At 35.8% G+C, this 21020-nt stretch overlaps 2 protein-coding genes across 4 annotated transcripts in view; one reads left to right on the plus strand and one right to left on the minus strand.

Moving 5' to 3' along the window:
* Positions 1 to 6067, plus strand: part of IMMP1L (inner mitochondrial membrane peptidase subunit 1) — a 36736-nt gene extending 30669 nt beyond the window's left edge. The window contains exons 5-6 of the mRNA XM_080595269.1: positions 2692 to 2802; positions 5933 to 6067. Of these exons, the coding sequence (XP_080451395.1) occupies positions 2692 to 2802; positions 5933 to 6001 (180 nt within the window). The 3' untranslated portion in view covers positions 6002 to 6067. The remainder of the gene's footprint in view (positions 1 to 2691; positions 2803 to 5932) is intronic.
* The window catches only part of DNAJC24 (DnaJ heat shock protein family (Hsp40) member C24), a 37818-nt gene continuing 19417 nt past the window's right edge, over positions 2620 to 21020 (minus strand). For 2 of the 3 annotated variants that reach the window (XM_080595272.1, XM_080595273.1), the window contains exons 3-5: positions 16522 to 16660; positions 8379 to 8447; positions 2620 to 7323 (exon numbers count right to left, since the gene is read on the minus strand). In XM_080595272.1, the coding sequence (XP_080451398.1) occupies positions 7199 to 7323; positions 8379 to 8447; positions 16522 to 16660 (333 nt within the window). In that variant the 3' untranslated portion in view covers positions 2620 to 7198. Of the gene's footprint in view, positions 7324 to 7351; positions 8062 to 8378; positions 8448 to 16521; positions 16661 to 21020 lie in introns of those variants that run through there. The other variant, XM_080595274.1, reaches the window with a different exon arrangement.

Here is a 21020-nt window from a genome sequence, read left to right on the forward strand (position 1 = left end):
GATCAGAATAGTTATTTAAAATAACATTTTATTTTTAAAAAGATCTATGCATGTATTAATTTTTCATGATTACGGTGAATCTACTTCCTACGTCAAGGCTGGCTAGGTAGCAGCAACATGGTTTCTATGTACTGGTATATTTTCTTTGAGGTGCATGTTAATGACAGCCCTAAATGTAGTTTTTTGATAGAGACTTCGTAACTTCTGTTAGCTCTGACATGAGGAAAATGGTACTACAGAGAACTTTGAGATGCTTGGCAGGTTGCAGCTTTTAATTAGGCATTAAAAATTAGTCAGGCTTGATTTGCATCTCCTGCATAAAAGGAGAGTTCTTGTTACGCTCAGTTGAAAGGTACGAAATTACTTTGGACATCCTTATCAGAGATAAGAGGAAGAAAGGAGGAAACCCAAGAGTCTTTCTCATTGTCCCAGGGAAGCCATCTACCGATCTGTAACTTGGGGATATAATAGCTCTAAACAGAACTTTTTGTCCTGCAAACATAGTTGGGGTCCTTTAAGGCTGCCCTATAATGGGCAAATCAACCAAACCCTTCCAGCTCCAACACTGATGCTAGGAGGAGGGCAAAAGTCATCTAGCTGAAACCAACTGGTCTTCCAAGAGAAAACTCTCCCATGCACATACCAGCAATCATAGAATGGCTTGGGTTGGAAGGGACCTTGAAGATCACCCAGTCCCAAACCCCTGCCATAGGCAGGGACGCCACCCACTAGATCAGGTTGGCCGAGGCCCCATCCAACCTGGCCTTGAACACCTCCAGGAATGAGGCATCCCCAGCTTCTCTGGGCAACGTGTTCCAGTGCCTCTGTACCCTTACAGTGAAGAATTGCTTCCTAATGTCTAGTCTAAATTTATTCTCTGTTCGTTTAAGGCCATTGCCCCTTGTCCTATCATTATCTACCTGAGTAAAGAATCCTTGATCCTGTTTATAAGACCACTTTAAGTCCTGAAATCTGATAAGCCTACACAGTAACAAAGGTATAAGCAGGTTTCAAAAGGGTTTAGACATATTCCTTGCCAACAGCTCCACATACAGATTCTAAAAGGAGCAGGCAGGAATATAACCTCTGACATGCCTAGTACACCTATCCTGGACAGCTGCGAGATGATGGGCAGGCTCCCGTACGCTTCCCATGATAAGCAGTTCTTTTTGCTAGAGACAAACTATTGGTTCTTCACCTGTATGTTATTACATTTGCCACAGCTCAACAAAAGGACAGTTGGGTAGGTTGCCACTCTTGGTTCCTGGTCTGGTAACAGCCAGGCAGGAACATGACCAAGCAGCGAAGCCTAAAAAGGCTGACCTAAAGACAAGGTTGGCATTAGGCGTTACCTGGCCAAATACCCGTAAGTACTGACAATTGCACTTCAACTGCATTTCCTTCAAACACTTACCTGGGTGACTCGGTCTTAATGGTTTACATCCAGACTTCACTACAGTGGTGTTTTATTCTGTTTAGTCTGTTATCCTAGAATTCTGTGTATGTAAACTACTGTATTTATGAGTCCGTGGGTCTTGTTTCTAAAATATTAATGTTTACACTGCTCAGACTGAGTTTTGTTTGAAATCTGGGATTTTTTTTTTTATTCATGTTTCTCTATTTTTTGTTCTGAATTTCTGGCGTAGTAACCTTTCAACTATGTATTTGGTTTTGGAAAAAAAGTATATTGCCTTAGAGTCCATGTTAAGTGTTACCTAGATTGAGAGTATGTTACTGCTTTAGTTTTTCAGCCTGCTTTAGAATTTCAAAACAAAAACAGACTAGAAAGACAATTACTAAACATTTTACTTGGTAACCTGTAAGAGGTTATCTATATCTATTTTTTTAGTCAAAATAGTGTCACATATTCCAAGCAAAAATCTTAATTTAAGATACACAGTAGCAACTTTTTCCACTTAAGAAAACTCTGCACTCTTATTTAACTAATACAGCCATGTTGCTATTCCTCATTTTGTCACTGATTTAGTCACTGAATGCCATGAATCTACGGTATGTTTTATAGTTAATGCATAATATATATAGGTAATGAAAGGTCTTTGTCATATAGTATAAGGTCACCGTCATTAATTTTCAAATTATAAAAAGGGATTTGCTGTTTTGTGATCATCATTATTGCAATATAATGTGTTGTGGATTCTGCCTGCACATAGAATGAACTGTGATCTTAATTAGAACTTTGACAAGCCTACTCCGATAAAATGATGAGATTATTCGTAATTGATGTCACAATCAATTACCAGTTAGTTCATCATGAATCTACTAACAGGTCTAGCCTTGGTGCTGGCCCCAGGATGTTGATGAGTGTGTGGCTGCCCTGTTCATGCTGTTACTGCGACAGGAGGGCAGATTTTCAGTCAACATCCTAATGACCTCTTTTGAAGTCTATTAAATTAATGACCCTGTCACATTGGTCTAACCTCTTACATCTTCATTTTGGATTTTTTGTTGCAAACCATTGTTTTTTGAGCACATGATAAAACAGATACTTTGGAGCACTCCCTCTCATCCCTCCAAATCTGGCACTGTCTTATTAGATTCAATAAAAAATTAGTTCATTATACAGTCATGAAATATAGTATACAGAAATTAGACAACATAAGGCAAACAATACTTAACACCATTTTATTCTGTTTTCCTTTTACATTTCAATTCAATCCTGCTTTATCATAGGTGCCTAAAGGACACGTTTGGTTAGAAGGTGATAATCTCAGGAATTCTACTGATTCCAGGTGCTATGGACCTGTTCCTTATGGACTGATAAGAGGACGCATTTGTTTTAAGGTATTTACAGTATCAAAAATATTTGCATTAATACTTTTGTAATGCCTGTATATTAGGCATTAACATTTGCTGCCTTAACTGTCTAGCCAAAGCAAATGTGAAAGAGAGCTCAAACACATCAGACACTTCCGTAAAATGATATTTCAATAATATTTTGGTCAATGTTTAGTAAGAATTTTTGAGGCGAAATTTGTTTTTTTTTCTTAAGAACAATTCTTTGAGCAGTCAATGCCTCTGGAAACTGAATTATTTTGCAAGCAAACAAACCTTATACAAACATAGACACACACAAACTGCTGCATGAAAAATACACTGCATCCTTACTTTGATTCTTGCTTTTGCAAAATGGTAGAAAAGGGCAGCTTCATATTTCACTGTTGTTGTAATTTGAGAAATCCAGTTCCATAGTGGAAAATATAAAGATGGAAGAAAATGTTATTGTTCTAGGACTTGCAAACACAATTTAGACATGTGCACTGGCCTTGGTGCTTTTTAATGTGTGTTTTAATGTGTGAAAAATCCTTAACGGTAAAGTCAAATCTGTGCTACAGCAATTGTCCTCCACTTCTTTGTTAAAACAAAAAAGCTTTGATTAATGCTGTATTATATAAACCTCTATGGCTCCTCCTCCTGTTTCAATAATTCTACAGCTTTATTTCATACTAAATTACCTTTTCATATTATCTCTGCATTATTAATTTACTCATTTACCAAAAAGAAGCAGCTAAGACAACTTCGTTTCCATAAAAAGTTTAAGAAACAAGGGAGAATGTACTATAGAGTTATGCACCAGCTTTTCAAAAGCTAAAGTGGAGGCACTCAGAACAATGAAAAATGGTTTTGAAAACTGTTCTCCATATATAGCAACACAACCATAAGTTTAATTTAGCACAGCTGTATTACACGCACAAAGGAGATCAAATATACAAACTTTGTTAAATTAGAAAGATGTGTTAGTTTTTAGGAACACAACTTAGGACTTTTCAAATCAACCAACCAAACAACAACAACAAAACGCAATCTTGCATCTCTTGACCATGATCACTAATTGCTTACTAAACCTGAAATATGTCCCTCTTACCACCACTAAGTTTTGCCTGACCTCTGTTCTTTATGGATAGCATTTGCTTTGAATTTTACCCTAGTGTTCACTGAGGGTTTCTTGTTCCATCTTTGTATTGTTTGCCGTACCATGTACACCAGAGCAAAAAATGCTAATTCTAAATAGAGCTGTTTCTGTGATTCAAGTTTTAGCTTGTATTATTAACTGGTAGAATACAGATGATGCTAATATACTGACAACCCTTTTAATTGGAATCTGGTATTAATCATAAAAATAAACAAACTAAAACACCACCTCTAATTGATGGGTTAGGACCGGAAAAATGGTGTTTACTACTTTAAGGAAACTGTTAGCAAATAACGTATATATTAATAATCTAAGAATGTGGACAGCCATAATTTTTCACAGTATAGCTCCACAGTAATAGATTTGCATTCAGCTTGTAGCTGTAGATTTGCATTCAGCTCTACCAAGCAAGATGTTTTAAATACTTTAATGAGGTGACTGACAGGACTGACCTCTAAGCTGAGGAAGCAATAAGCTTCTAAAAACGAATGGAATTTACACTAAAGATGTTACATATTGAAGAAGTACTTTAGAACTCCAGAATATTGTCTGTTTAAAAAGATGGTATGCAATCAGTTGATACTTCATCAAAATAATTTTTTAAACCATATTTTACAGCAGTTATTTTATGATGATGTATAGGCTAGTGATTATTAACATTTTAATGAGATTTATTTTATTTAAAAAATTACCTTTTTTTGAGATCTAATTTTATTTTTTTGAGATCTCATTTTTAATGAGATATGGTACCTACAAGAGCAAAAAAATGACTTTATTCTTCAAAAGACTGTTTACAGTTCGAGTTGTTTATGCTAATTCACATCAGATTACAGTATCTAGCTATGGTATGTTGCTATCAGTCATTACAATGAAAGGCTGCAGCATACAACTTTTCTATGTGGGGGTAGTTAACTAGTAGACCACTGGCCAAGAAAACCATCTTTTAAATGTAGTCTGTTAGAGGTTTGGCTTCTCTTTCATGAAAAATCTCCTACTGTCTTGAAAATCAGGTCTTATATGGTTTTCTCTTACACTGGAGTTAGGAGAAGCAGATACAACAGTGCCTTTGAATCCTAAATTACATTTTTAGTAACTGATGCAGAGACCTATTAACAAGAGAGTTGTTGCCAATCTAACTTGGAAGTAAGGGATTTCAACACAAGAGAATATGTGTTACATTTGTTTAGGCAATCTGTTCTTGGCAAAACATAGATAAACTTAAGAAAGAATTAACATTTACCTGTGAAGTTTAGACCTAAAATTCTCAATGTTGTTGCACCAGTTTTTAACCCAAACGGAAGTAATGATATTTAAATACACTTCCCCCTTTTTCTCCCTGCAAGCACATCAGCTGCCACTTAGACAGCCAAGCTCATACCATAAAAAGACCTCAAATATAAGAATCTGCAAATTCGGTAGAACCCCACTGAGGGGAGGACTCCCCTCTTTGATAGAACTCATGCTTCATCCTGTCCTAAGTAGGATATTCTATGCATTCCCTGGACATATGCTTCGTGTCAAAAATAGGCCTACCAAGCAAGTATCTTCAAAAGAGCTAGTTAGCCCCATTTATGCCCCATCCATCAGATCAGATCTATGTAGGCCAAACCGAAGAGGGCAAAAGGAAACAGCCGCTAATTGGACTAGCCAGTTTGAACCAACAAGTCAGAGTCAACTTCTGTCATAACTTGAAGACTTGAAGCTTACCTATAAATCCATAGATATTTTTCCCCCCCATGGTTTATTGTTTGCACTGAACTATTTGTTGTATAAATTGGTGTTGTCTACAGCTGTTATAGAATTATGATTCCTCCTCATATATGATATATATTAATCCTAGTAAAGGAAACATATACGTAAGAAAAGTTTCAATCCTTGTGCTATAGCCTCCCAATCAAAAAGCTGAAAAATGGTGCAGTTTATGAAAAGCTTACAACACTAACAAATGAAAATATTGAACTCCGGGTTGGGATTAAAATTTCCTGTTACTTCATTTTACAGATATGGCCTCTGAATGACTTTGGATTTCTACGTGCAAGCCCCAATGGCCATAGATTTCTTGATGATTAAAAGAATGAAGTGTCTATTACCAGCTTCCATATTATTTTATACTGAAATAAATTGAATTATTTTTGTTTAGAATAGACACAAGTATTATTTGACAAAGATGTCTCTTTCTGAGATTACATCTACCTTGGAAGCAGGAATGATACACTGCTGTCATCATCAAAAATGACATGCCTCTTACTCTGTTTCCTCTGGCTATTCACAGTAAGTGCTTGGATTTATTTGAAGTTTTGCGTTTTCTTACAAAATAAAGTTTACACTGACTGACAACAAGGGATGAAGAAGGCAGTGCACTATTATCACACATCTAGAAACACACATAAGTTACATCTACATTCATAAGTATTGTGGTGGCATACTAGGATTGAAACAAAAGAGTAACAACTGGCTTCAGGATCTGCTGTCCATTTACTCAAATGTGGTTTGTAGGGTTTTCCTCAACTAGTTTGAGCCAGTATATTTCCAGAAGGGGTTAAAGCACAAATTCCTGGTTAGTTTTCATCTAAGGAATGAAGACTGCATTCATTCAGATGATGGATAGAGTCAATTCTAAAGTGTACTACTGGTCAAAATTGAAAAGTTAATGTAGATGCACTGTATAGTACAGTGAATGGGCAGTGTACTTGCTACTTGGTACAGTGCCTGCTAGATCTGCAAATCTGTCACCTCTTTCTAAGGCTTAGTCCTTTAAAGATTTTAAAGGTAACTAAAATATTTAGCACAGAAATAGAAAATGTTCGTTTTTCCCATTAATGTGCTTTATTCCTCATTATGTTCAAATGATTCTCATATGTATGCCTCCTGCTCAAATTTTGTCACCTGAGCCTTCAAAAGGATTTAACTTAAGAGGTAGGGCCCAACCTGCAGCTGATAGAGACTGAAAGAAGCTACTTTGCTGTTTGCTGGGAAAGAAAGATCATTTAGATCATGAGATATAGTCCAGTTGTACAAAACAGCGTTCTGTTCTGGTTCTTTTTTACTAAATTGCTCTTTAGTTGAAAAAGAAGAAAAAAAAAAACAAGCACCATGTCCTCAGAGCTATATTATTAAATAAGTAAATAGGCATATTTCCTCTCTTAATGCCTGCCTGAACTTGTTCTTGCAGCATCCCCCTTTTCTTTAACATACATCTCTTAGCAGACACTGTCCTGTTTGTCCAACGTTTTTGAAGTTTGTAACTCAATGTGCACGATGGAACAATCATTGAAGGATTTCAATAACAAGTGAGCATGTGTCACAACAAACCAAAGATACGTCTTTGGTTTCACTCTCGGAGACTGCATAATTCCCACCACATCGGCATGAAAGAGTGTAACATTGTTCATCTGCCAAAAAAAAAAAAAAGAAAAAACCTTTAGTGCTCAAGATGAATCAAGAATTTATTTTGGATTATTCTTCACAGAGCTGCTCTTGAAAAGAAAGCAGTTTGTGTGTGACCTCTCACTGCTGTATTGTGAATGTCAATATCTGTGCTACCTTTTGTTGTTCAAGCAATAGGTATATTCTTAAAGTTTTTTTCTGTGACTGTGAGACAATCTTAATGCCAAACAGCTAAGGTCAGTGTACTCTTTAAAAGAGAAAATAATAAAAAGGAGCACATCAGTGAAACAGACACACATTAAAAGGGCTACATCAGTGAATACTTGAGAATGAGACCTTGATTCTGACTAAGTACCAAAATCTTTAGAGAACAATTAAGAACAAATTGAGGAGTGTTAGTCATACAGATATCAAACATGATTCCAGAACAAACTGCTAACTCAGAAAAGAAACATAAAACAGAAGAAACAAAAGTGGTTAGGATTTCTCCCAACTTAACAAAAAAAGATTAAGAAAAAAATCAACCATTACTCCAAAAAGCAAGTAAATGATAAAGGCTAGAGTAACATGAAGGAGAAAAGTAACACACTGTCAGGTAGAAAAATCAGGTAGAAAAAAAAATTAACTCTGCAATCACAGAAAGAGCAAGAAGATGCATGAGATGTTCTGGGAGAATCCAGAAAGGTGAATTCTCTCTACAAAGAGAGACGTAGGTGAAAAGTGGTCCTGCAAATTCTCCATGCCTAAAGAGGAGAGAAGAAGGAGGAAAAAAAAATAAAAAGAGGGAATGCAAAATAAGTATCACAAAGTCAAGTCCCAATTCCAACTCAACAGTGCTATTTTCAGTAGACTTTCTGAATACAGTATTGACTGGAACTAACAGAAATAGAAATATAGCAGGTGACCACGGAGAACAGAGCAACTAAATCTGAGGAAAATATAAATAAGGGGAGAGGAAAGGTTAAAAGTAAAATAAGACAACATAATGGTATGAGACACAGAAAAAACAGAAAGCATTTCAAATGACAATGAAAGGCACTGAGAACAAGGCAGCACTCACCTTCATTCCAGGACATATCCTCAAGATAAACCTGTGCATGTAGTGGCCATTCTTTTGTCAGATTATCTTCTATAAAGAAAATGGTGACAAATGTTCAACTCAGGTAATATATAAGTTCTTATTTCTTCCTGCGAAGTTAGCACTTTTTTATACCTAGCAGTAAATCTGGTCCCTACAAGAGTCATATCCAGCCCATATAATCAGTGAAAAAAGCAGTTCTCTAAAATTTCCATCTCTGCTGGAATATGTCACACTGTAGCAAGGATAAGTAAATGGTGAGGATGTGTTACTGAAATTAGAGCACTACTGAAAACAGTTCTTTCATACATATCCCAAATGATTACATGAAATTAGGGCCAAACTTTTGTTTTGATATGAATACCTTTAAAAAGCCTAACTGTAACTACACTTCCACAAGCTGTAATTATGGGTGTGTTTACCTGTACTTTCCACAGAATCACAGAACGGTTGAGGTCGGAAAGGACTTGGCTGTATCACCTAGCTCCCGAGCTGCACAAGAAAGGCCAGCTCGCACAAGCAGGGCCAGCTACAGTAGGTTGCACAGGACCACATCCAGTCAGGTTTTCACTATCTCCCTATGCAGTCCATTCTCCTTTTGAAAGGAGAGGCCAAATAAGAACCTCTAAATAAGCACAAAATAGATGTTAAGATTCCCTATTAGAAGAACACTAAGGTTCCTGGAAAATGATATTCCTAACAAAAAATAAACAAAAAACACTTTTAGGGGAAGATTAGCCCTAGTGTTCTTTTTATAACGAAGAGACTCTCTCGATACAGAAAGAATGTCAGTTCTCATCTGCACACCTAACATCTATTGCCATTTGGTCCCCTAGATTCTTCCAACATTGAACACAGCATGAAAATAGAAAGTGTGTAATGCAATTCAAATTGTCAAATGCTAATTGTGCGATATAAATACAAATCGACTTACGTAATTTATCAGCATATTCACATTTAATGTCCACAGTTCACACCAGGTTAACAATGTCAGATTTTGCTCAAAGTTATAGGTGGTAATATTAAAAACAAACAAACCTTATAACGTACTTCGCCAAACTTCCCAAATGCTGCCTGATACCTGAAGTTCCAAATCCGCAAATGCTGTAGTTTCTTAAAGAACCGGGAATGCCTGAAAGCTGAACTTCAGCACATACACAGAAATGTCTTTGATTTGGCAAGACTCAGCGGCTTAGTGCTTATTTCAGGTTTAAATGTGGTTGTTATTGAGAAAGTAGCTCCTTCTCTATGATAAGTGAGTTTGTAAGCAAGTTTTCTTGTTTAATAACATTGTTTACTGCAAAACACAATGTTATCAACTGCTTTCTATGAAAAGTAAGATAGCAGAGAAAGAACTTGTTCTTCTAGAACCACTTGTTGAGCACTTGCTGGAAAAGTCAGAGGTCCAGGTTATATCTGTTTTTAGTTCCCAAGAGATTGCTCTACCCAACCACTAGATTGTAAGGTATTCTAAAGAGTTTCCAGCTTCTACTATGTAACTGGTCTTTACTCTGGATTGAAGAGGAGAAAGAAGGGGACTTCACAGCTACCTCTTCTAGCCATGATTTGAGAGGTTTTATGTGCATCTCTTTGGATACAGCATTATCCAGGTAAGAATGGTCTCCTCTTTCTATGCAAATTGTCACTATGAAAAGAAATTGACCAGAACAAAAAGGGCACAAAACAGAGATCACGTATCTATAGTTTGGTGGTTAGGGTTCAGCTCCTGCTCCCAGAATTTGTAAGAATTTTATTCAGTTGTCATTCAATGTAAAAATATATATATTTATATATAATATATATATATATGTATGAAAATAAAGCCTGGGAGACAACACATTTTGTACAATGCTATACTGACAGATACGATACTAACCAAGAAGCAGGAGTTTAATCTATTTAAGAACACAGTGCAGACAGAATTCAAATGATATCATTAGGACATTAACATTTGTAAACCTTACAGAAATACCACAAACAATTCTGTTTCAATTGAAACAATTTTTTTTTAATATCAAAAAGTCCCAGTCTTTATTCAGCAACTGAATTGCTATTTTATTTGCAACTGAAACGTATGCTATAGATCCTTAAGAATGAATTTCATCTAAATTAGTTTTAAAGAAGATTAAAACAAGTGTGCCTCTTTTACAGCAGGCCTTGTGTGAAGATTCCTCCTCCTCTTTTTTTAGGAAGAAAAAAAAAACACAAAACAGTGATCAAACTGAAGTCTACCTAGCTACCTTCCTTCCTTCAGGTTTCTCCACTGCAGTGGAAATAAACAGTACTGAAATTACGATGACAGTATGCAAAAGGCAAAGCACTTCCTATTTCACTTTCGTGTTTTGTTTTGTTGTTTGGTTTTCTTGAGTGCTTAGAAGAAAAATTCACAAAGGAAAATGGTCTCTTAGGTGGTAGGAAGAATCCATGTTCTTAAGCTTCATTTATAGGTAGCAAAAAGTTGAATTAAAAAGAAATCAGTCTGTTCTACTTGGCATTCATGAAGTGGGATCTAACTTAAAAGAAACTTTATAGGATTGGAGATAGAGATCTAGGTCATGTCTTCCTATGACCAGATGGACCATATGCCACCACGAACTGATGAGATACAAATTCACAAGGTTACCATGCTTTCTGAGTAAAGTTACTTATGAAGTAACGAAGAAGAAAGCTAAGGAAAAGTCTGTCCTCTTTCATATTCCAAATATAGCACAGTACAAAGCCCAGTGAACAGAATTTCAACCAAGCTTTCCATTTCATTAGTGCAATGGTAATTAAAAATTATCAAGAAAATTCATTATCAGAAAAAATTCATCGTTTATAACATTCCCTAACTGAACTGAGATGGTTATTCCAACTCTGAGTAGACTCACTGGTCTGAGTAGACTCACTGGTTATCTCCAATTTTCAATTAGTACTCTCAACTTGAGTAAGTCTCCAAACTTCACATATAATCCAGTAATCTCTCAGTCATTCCACTTTGTATGCTGCAATTATTTGCTTGTTTGCATCAAGCTGGACAAACTTACTTTCTGAGTTGAACATAGCTGTTTTATTTTCTCATTCTCAGATTCAATACACTATTGAATCTAAAATACCTTAAGACAGCACAAATAGATTTGGCTTATTATTTTAACAGAGGCACATCTTAATATGAATTTGGGGGATTTACAAGCAGAACTACAAACCTAATGGTTTCACAGAGTATGTTAGTTACTCTAATATTTCTTGCACTCTTCCTTATTTTATCTACATCGTTACTCTGCATCGTAGAACAACATCTCTCTTGGTGGTGGTTCTCTGAAGTAAACCACTGTCTGATTTTCATTCCCTTGCAGGAGGAGAACGTTACTTAAGACTGGTAATGTTACCAGTACTGAGTTACGCTTAGCAGGTTTACTTACATGCAATGCATGCTCAGTCTGTAGAATAGACTTTCTGAAACACATTTCTGAACAGATACAGAAAATTGTGAAGACCTGATTATCTATCATAACTTGAAAAACAAGTTTTAATTCACAAGAAGTACAGCCTGCCTGATTTTACCATCTATTGGGTTTGTCCGACAACAAGAGGTGAAAGAATTCTGCAGCTCCATTGTCTCAACTGCAGGATCTAAGAAAACACTGGCAGACTCATCAGAGAGGTTTATGAGCCTGCAATTCAAAGAGATTAAAAGGAAAAATCTACTGAGATTCTTTCAGGCTACAGAACAACATTAAATAACTATTAGCGGCATGGTTCAGTAAAGCTTTACTAGAGCCCTTGCTGGGTCATTCAGAAATTGTAAAAGGGGAAAGGTATTTAAGTTTTACTTGAGGATACAATAAATATTTCTTGGGCTATTTAAGGCTGAGTTTTAGGAAGGGGCTTGCAAACAGTAAATGGAAATTTAACCCCCTTAACAATTTATGGTAATAGTAAAGATGGTCACAGTACCCGAAAGACTCTTCTAACTATTTGTTGTATATTCTTAGGATTGATTTAAAAAGAAAAAATCATTACAAAAGTTATATATTATCAAGTGCAAATTCATCATAGGACTCAAACTCTGGATATTTACAGAAGTTCCCTTTTTTTCCTAATAGCCTATTTATTTTTAAACAATAACTGAAGTTGGAGTCTCTTATGTAAAATAAAATAAGCATGCTTTAATCTGAAATTATAAAAACTTTAAGAATTTTAATAACAAAAAAAAGTTTATCCAAAAAAGAGCTTCACTTATAGCCAGTGCAGATTAGAATCGACTCCAAAGTTAACTGCACTAAAAGGGTTGTGTTCCAGCATGAGGTGAGGTCTACAGCCATAAAATCCATGGCTAGAGAAGAATATATAGTTATGTCACTAAGGAGTATGACCTCGCACACTGAAAGGCCCAAATTAATAGCCATGCCAACAGCTTAGTTTTGGTCTATAAGTACGTTTTAAGAAGAAATTTTCTTAACAAGAAACAATTAAAATGTACTGTGTTAATTGTTTTCCCCTTGCAATAAGGTAATCAAAGTGTTCAGTTGTCATTTCTGCTAGCTGTTAAAAGTGTTTTTATAGGCTTTTGTCTTTCTTTTCCGGCTTATTATTGTAGTGGATTTATAACCTATTCTTCTGGCATCTTGTTTTACCAAATTATGTAAGATATCTTGATGTCTAATGCAGTATCATCCCTTTATAGCAGGAGGGAACTGTAGAGTAAAGGGAGAGCAACCATTTCCAAAACAGTCTCTTCAGTTTCCTGTAGTAGGAGAAGAACAGAAAGGAGCAAGAGAAGTAGCAGCTAGCTTCTCTTTAGCTCAGTTTTTCACTTAATGTATAACCACACCTATGCAAGATGATAGAATCCGTAATATTTTTCTAAAAGTGTAATTCCAAAAATTGAAAATCAAAAGGAGGTACATGTTCAGATGAGAAAACATCCATTGGTGATTACATCCTCTGCGCTAGTAACACTTACTGTTTATAGACACTTCTGTCCATCATCACATATGAAAACACATTATGTAGTATAGAACCTTGCCATAGGTGGAAAAAACATTAGATTCTTAAATTTCTCCACTTTTGAGATTGCATCTGATGTCTTTCGTCTATTTTGGGGCTCCCTGGTACAAAGTGCTAACTTACAGGATTAAGTCTGGTCGACTACTCATATGGTCAAAGGCTCGGAAACAGCATACAAGCAGAATTCAAGTTTATTTGTGTTTTCCACGGCCGCCATCATTGTCTAAAACTGCCTAGTAGGAAGGCATAGAAAAAGACTTCTGAGAAGAATGCAAAGCAATGACACAAGTTGCAAAGAGTCCTTATATCCACCTCGGTAAAAACAAACAAGCAAGCAACAACAACCATTTTCCTTATATTATGAGGTGTTCAAATACTGGAATGGCTGTCACAGAACAGCTGTGGAATCTCTATCCGTAGAGGTAACCAAATTAGACCGGAGAAGGTCTGAGCAACTAACTGATCTGTGCCGACTTTGAGCAGGAGATAGATAAAGATGACCTGTGAGTTTCTGCAAAAAGTTTTTTTTCTTTCGAACTGTGACGCAAGCATGTACTTTCAGGGCTCAAATGACTTCTGCCATGACAAACTGCAAAACAATTTGTTTCCAAGCTAAACTCAATGAAAAATATTTGGTAATTATTATTGTCAGACTTGACTTTAACTGTATATTCATCTTTTCAAAATGGAATACCAAGCAAAGAACGGAAAATCTATTGAGGGAAAAAAAGCCCATAGGTAAACTGTGATGCAACTTTTTTTCCATCCCCCAAAGACTATTGTGATACTTTCACAGAAAAGCAGTATTAAGGTAAGAAAGCACATTTGCTCGTTATCTTCAATAACTCAAAAAAGAAAAAGAAAACAAAAACCATATAGCACCACAGAGTTTAAGCTTCTCAGAACTTCTCTGGCCACTCAATTCCTGAGCTAAGTAATTAACAGTTATTTCATGTAACACGGGAAAGGACATGCAAATAAAAATCTATGGAATGGGAAAAAAGACTACAGTGCAAAGAACTTCTTCCAGACTGGCAGCCACACACACATGCACACTGGCATCCTTCACATGCTGCTTCCTAGGCTTTGCAGTCTTACTAACTTGCTGTACTATCTCTCTCATCACTATGCCCCTTAGCTGCTGTCTCAGTTCCTTTGTTTCTGTGAGCCTTTACAGCAGTGTCTACGAATTTGTCTAGAATCATGACTTCAGAAGCAACTTGACAGGCATTCAGAGAACGAGATTTTATTTCACCATCATCTTGCTGCTAGGGAACATGCTGCAGAGAATGCATCGACACTGCACATGCATGTTATGCGACTGGCTTCGTTTAAAACACTGGATCCTCTTTGAATAGGACCTTCTATATTAAAATCCATCCATCCCATGACCTTACTATTTCCGAACACGTGTAGTTTTCTTTATTTACACAGTTGTGTGTTGTTGCTGTGTTGGTTTTTTTTTTTTTTTCCAACATTCTTGAGTTGGCTTTTAGAAGAACTTGTCTGGATGCAAAAGAATCTCAGTCAATACAGATAGCCTTCAAAATACTGTAAAATAAAATTGTGAAAACTAACCTACAGCAACATCCTTAAATACCATGCGTAAACAAAGTAGTTTATTAAATCTTCATGTAATCCTCTTTACCTCAATGGATTAATGTGACCCAAGTAAATTAGAACATCATGGTCTGCATTAAAACTTTAGGTAAAATTTACTATATACATAAAAGACTTATAACTTAGTATTTAATATTTCAGTTTTTCTATGCATATATAATTTATGAAAATGGAAGACAGCCAATACTGCAATGCTAGAAGTACAATAGCATTATTCTGGCATCACATGCGGTATTTGAAAAATAAGTTTGAGGTAAGTTATTTAAGTTTGATCCATCATACTGTTTATATCAGAAATTAGCACAAAATCCAATTTTTTCCTTTCTTCTTAACTATTTTTTCCTATATATATATATATATATATATTTTTTTTTTTACCCCTTCTGCTCCCTTTTCCAATACCCACACAAAGCCTGAAATACAAGATTATTTAACTAGAGAATTCATACTGGGTATATACAGTTATATATCACCCTTTTTATCCTGCAGTGATGCATATCTACCAGAATGACTAAGCCTTTGTCTCTCAAACTTCTGGTATCCGCAGTGGCAGGGGAGTTAAAAATCAGCACAAGAGAGAAAGGTCTGATGGTGTGCCAATGTACAATGGAAGAGAATTCAATAACAAGCTGCAGAGACAGTGGGCTTTTATCAGACACATTCAAAAGTGGTGGTGGCTACACGTCAATGCTGGACCGGAGTGTGTTACTGCAGAGTGCGACTGAGTGTTTTCCCCACAGGCAATACACTATTATTGACTCCCCCCATTAACATGTAGGGTGGATATACATTTATTGAAGGTTCTAATGGAAGGCTGAGGGACTCCTATCCTGAGGCCAGAGCAGAAAGACAGCCTATCACTTCATGTAATGGTAGCCCATGTGTGACAGACCTGACCTACATTTCCCCCCTTTCTTTCTCACAACAGCCTGTCACTGTTTTAAGAAGCTATTTTCTGAGGTATAAAAAGAAATGCATGCTAGGGCTGCCTAGTTAATGTGTTATATTGGAATATTATTTATAAACCTGCTTTAAAAAGACTAGTTTAGAATACACATGAATTATGAAAGCTACCTTTACACACACAACCAGAATGTGCCTTAATGATTCTGTAGGGCTTATAAATCCATACACATTGAACGCTAAACTGAATAATACCTATATCTAAAATACTGCAGTGAAATGTAGTGTAAGACTTAGATTTAAGAAGTTAACACATAATGAAGCTGCCTTAATAAAATGAGTTAAGGTCTGTAATTAGTATAAATTCCATATTCAAACTATTAGGAATAACGCCACCTAATGTTTTGCTGGAAGTAATTCAGTGTTTTCACTAGATAATGTATGTGTAGCAAAAGCTATAAATAATGGATCTACGTTTGAAAGTAGGACAAGAGTGAAAGAAACATTTGGTTCAGCAACAAACAGCATTTTAAAATACCATCTCACTACTACTCCCAGACCCTGCTTATTTAAAGAGCTGCTGCCACTACAGCACTCCTTGGCAGGAACCTACCACGCTGCTGCAGGTCATACTCTTTTTTTGTCTCTTCGTTCCCTAGAATTTTCCACGCTTGATCAATTTCGATGAACCTCTGCACACGCTCCTCCACTTCTCCTGCTGGCACATCTGCCTTCTGTTTGTCTGGATGATACTGCCAATCAAAAAAAAATTTGAAAAAGTTGAGGGGAGCGGAAGCGAGGAGGGTGGGAGAGGAGCAATCAATAATGCATTTGATATTCAGCTAAAAGGACATTGAAAAGGAAGAAGGTTTGAGCTAAGGTGCCAAAGGAAGGGAGACGATGATGAACAAGAGAAAACTGCCAATTTAATTAGACCACTGAAATGGCAACAAAACCACCAGTGGCACAAATGTCACCACATATGCTGATGGCATTTTCTGGATAATTTGCTGATGAAATCATTGGTCTTATGGACAATTTACCTAGAGAGAGGATTACTACCACAAACAGAATCAGGTACATCCAGAGGACTATCACACAGGAACAAGAGCAGATGTTGTAGGTGCTAACATCTCTTGTAATATTACATGTAGGTGATTTAAACAATACCACCAATGTTTAGTTAAGGTTACTACAAATAAATTGAATGTTGTATTACGTGTACATAGTTTTTTTTTTTTTAAACTTTAAACAGTAAAAAATAATACACATGATCTAATGTAATTTATAATACATGTAATTCTACTTTTGAAAATATGCCTCAACATCTTTAATTTCTTCCAGTTCAGTGAATCAATAGCCCTTCCAAATATTTAAAGTCATGGATCACTGGCTACAAAAATTGTGTCATTTTAGTTAAGAAATGGTTATTCAAGGACATAACTGCAAGCAAGGCCATGGTAACACTTTTTAAAAAACATTTGTAACTACTGGTTCTGAATGGAGCATTTTGTCTTCTTTTTGGTTCAAATGTCTACTGAAAAGTAACCCTCAAAACTCTGTCTTCCTTCGGATTTAATTAATCTCCAGTGATTTTACTTTTGTTAACTATATTTTAAATTGCTCAGCATAAGAGATTGAGAATTGTGAAAAAGCATTCCAATCAGCAAGTTGCAATAATGTCAGACCCCTCAGCTGTTAACGTGTTATAAATCATGATATCCCCTATTCTGGAGCTCGAACGTCTGCCTCTTATAGTAACATTATATTGGGCCTTAAATTGTGCAGAAAATTTTTAAGAATTGGAACACCTGTTACAGAAGTGTTTGGCTGATTTCTAATTGGCCAAATTCCTTTCTTTTAGTTTATAATTCATTCTCGAAAGAAAGGAATACTAACACAGTGTGTACTTTATAAGACAAAATTTGAAAGGAGTCCAATTGAGCTCTAATGTTCGTAACTACCATTTGCACTGACTGGATAAATCCCTCATTCAACAAGAAGAAACTGTACCTAAGAGCTAAATGTTCATGTTTGATTTCATTTTTTTCCCCTTGTATCTCCGTATCTTTTTCCATATACACCTGAGCATACGTGCAACCTACAAGCTCAAGTATGAAGTATGTACACAAACGTGTATTTTTGGCCCACCAGATGAGTAAGGACCCTTGAAGTTACCTCTGCATTGAAGACTAGCTTGCAACTTGCTGAAGATATGACTGAAGCACAGTTGTGACCTGAGAGTTTCTCTCATAGGTATCCCCTTCTTATCTCCACAACTGAAGGTGACAAAATACTAAGGCACAGATGAATCAAAGATTTTTGGTCATTGTATTTAGTATTCTAAATAGTCAATTAGAAAAGAGTAATTATACCTTTAGTTGATAGGCACTAAATTTAGTGTTCTGTCATGCACCATGTAGTATTGTTAAAGCTATTTAAAAGCATTATTTCTTCTTCAAATCCATTTTTCTCAAACCGTAGCTTTTCCATTTGTATTTTAATAACATTTTGAACATTGGTGGTTGATTCTATATCACTTGTGAAAGTTGTTTTTTTTTAAAACCAATGCTTAATACACATATGCAGCAAAACAGATCACATTAAAGGCTTACATGATTTGCTTTTAGAAATGTTATTTCTTTTAACATATATGTTTGAGCTATGTTTGAACAGTTATTCCTCATAGGAATACTTTATCTACAAAATTGTTACTTCAAAAATTTTGTTGCTATTATTTCAAATTTTGATTCATCCAAATATTTTAGGGTTAATTATAACACCCTAGAAAGAAAAGTTATATGGCTGCTGCATATTTCTCTGCATTTGAACGATGCAGGCAACATTGCCCTACAAGCTTCTACCCAAAAGGATTTTTGACATCGCTGCATAGGCCTATTCAAGGACTGTTGTACCAGACTTAGTACCACTGAAACTTAATTAGCTTGATATGAATAGTGGTGCCACAAAACCATTGCTCCTATTATTATATGTTTGGATTGGCCACAAGACCACACCTTCTTGGATCCATTTCTTACAGATAGATGAAAACATGACTGATTGCCCAAAACAGCACTAAGATTACAAGCTCCTCTGCTGCCAAGAATGTTGAGAAAATACACCCACAAAACTGCTTACACTTTTCATTTGCTACACCAACGCTTTCACTGACTGAAAAACCATATTGGACTGTGTTGGGTATAGTTACTGAAAAACAGTAAGCCACAAATATCATAAAAATGCTTTGGAAAAATAATAACGAATGTAGAGAAGGCTATTCAGTTCATTCCTTAAATTAAGAAAGCATTAAGATTTATTACTCTTCAGATTTGTCCTCTAGCTTCTTTCCTATAAATTTGGAAAATTTAGTATTTGTTGCATGTGATTTTTACATTCAAACAACTACAATTTCATGTAACTAATAACTACATTGTAGGGGATCTACTAATTAGATCTCCGTGCTCTTTGAGAGTATTTTATCCTCCTTATTAGAGCTATTACTCTACTACCATCTGATGCCTTTAGTATCCTTTCCGTTTGCACTAAGAAAAGTCCTCAAACCTCTGCTATTATACTTTAAAGCTTTTATTTTTCTTTCCAGTGTTTCATCTGAATCTGTTATGGACCTGTTCTCATTGACTCCCTTTTCCTACTCTCCAGCTTGTATACTGAAATACAAGAACACTTCCATCTACAGCAAAAATCCATTGTTGTTTCAGCTACCTGTACAATTCTCCTTTCACGTCTAAGGCAACAAATGACATGTCCTCTTTTCCAGCTGTTTTAGACCCTGTTTCAGGCAGATCAGACACTAACCACGGAGAACACCCTGTCAAAGTTTCAACCACCCTACTAATACCTGAAGTTTACAGAATGTTCTCCATCAATACTTCAGATCTTAATCAACCATACTCTTCTGTGGCATCTTCTCCCATTCTTGGTTGTCATATTCATGCTTCCAGTTCTTCCACCCCTCTCTCCAATTTACCCTACAGACCAGCTGACTCAACAGCTGCCAGGAGTTTTATTTTGAGGGAGGTTAAATACAATGCATGTTTCTGATGTCTTATCTAGCTTTATTTCTACATTAATCTCAGTTGCAAACATATACAAACTATACGATGAAAACAGACAAGACTGTTTTCTACTCGACCAGTCTCCTACTCAGACTGAACTATTGCTCATCTCTCCTTCTATGCATCCAGTAGTAGGTTCTTACTCAAAATGTTAGTGCCTACCAATGTCTGCTGCAATATCTCTTCTCAAAATCTGTGCAGATTATCTTCCTGTCATTCGTACTTGCCACCTAGGCACTATTTTCAGCTGTATTACTGCACTTAGTCAATGTTTGTCTTTCTAGCTGTATATGTGTAACATTTTTAAGGAGCAGTATTTCCATAAAAATAATTTTTTGCTGATCATTCGTGTCTTGATTTTTGAACAGTTTTCTTTTGGAACACAGTAGTAGTTTTTTGTTTTGTTTTACTAACATGTTACTACTTAATAGGATGTTATAAAAACAAGTAAGGATGTTTTCCCAAGCCTGACAGAGGGAGGGGAAAAAAAAGAAGGTTAGAAGCTAGCTTTCCTCTTCATACCTTTACTAGTTGAATTTCTTAACTCATTTTTACTGCTAAACATTATCTGTCTGGAATTTGTATTGCTTTACAGAATGATGCATTGTAGTTACTGTTAAAAATAAAGCAATCGAAATATATTACTTGATCTTTTAACTATTAGGAAAACATTATACACATATTCAATGGTGCTCACTCCCCTGATGTTTATCCTTAAATGTCACATGGTGATAGTACTTCTTGGGGACTCTGGCTCTTGATGTAGGAGTTAAAGGGTATTGTTTTTTTTTTTTTAATAAAGTTTTTAAAATCACTGAGAAAGTCTGAAAAAAAAAAAACCATGAACCTCAAAGCTGGAGTTCAGTTGAAAAGCTTCAAGTATGTTGAAGACTTGATCAAATCATTGATGCTGCACAGAAACTGAAAAGCAGACTAATACAAATTTAGGCTCATATACTTTTCAATTACAGTATCATTATTTTACCTTTCTAGGTACCTGGCAGTACTGAACTGTCTTATTGTTAATATTCATCAA

The sequence above is a fragment of the Anser brachyrhynchus genome (genome assembly GCF_964034855.1).
Source record: "Anser brachyrhynchus genome assembly, chromosome: 5".
Classification (NCBI taxonomy): Eukaryota; Metazoa; Chordata; class Aves; order Anseriformes; family Anatidae; genus Anser; species Anser brachyrhynchus.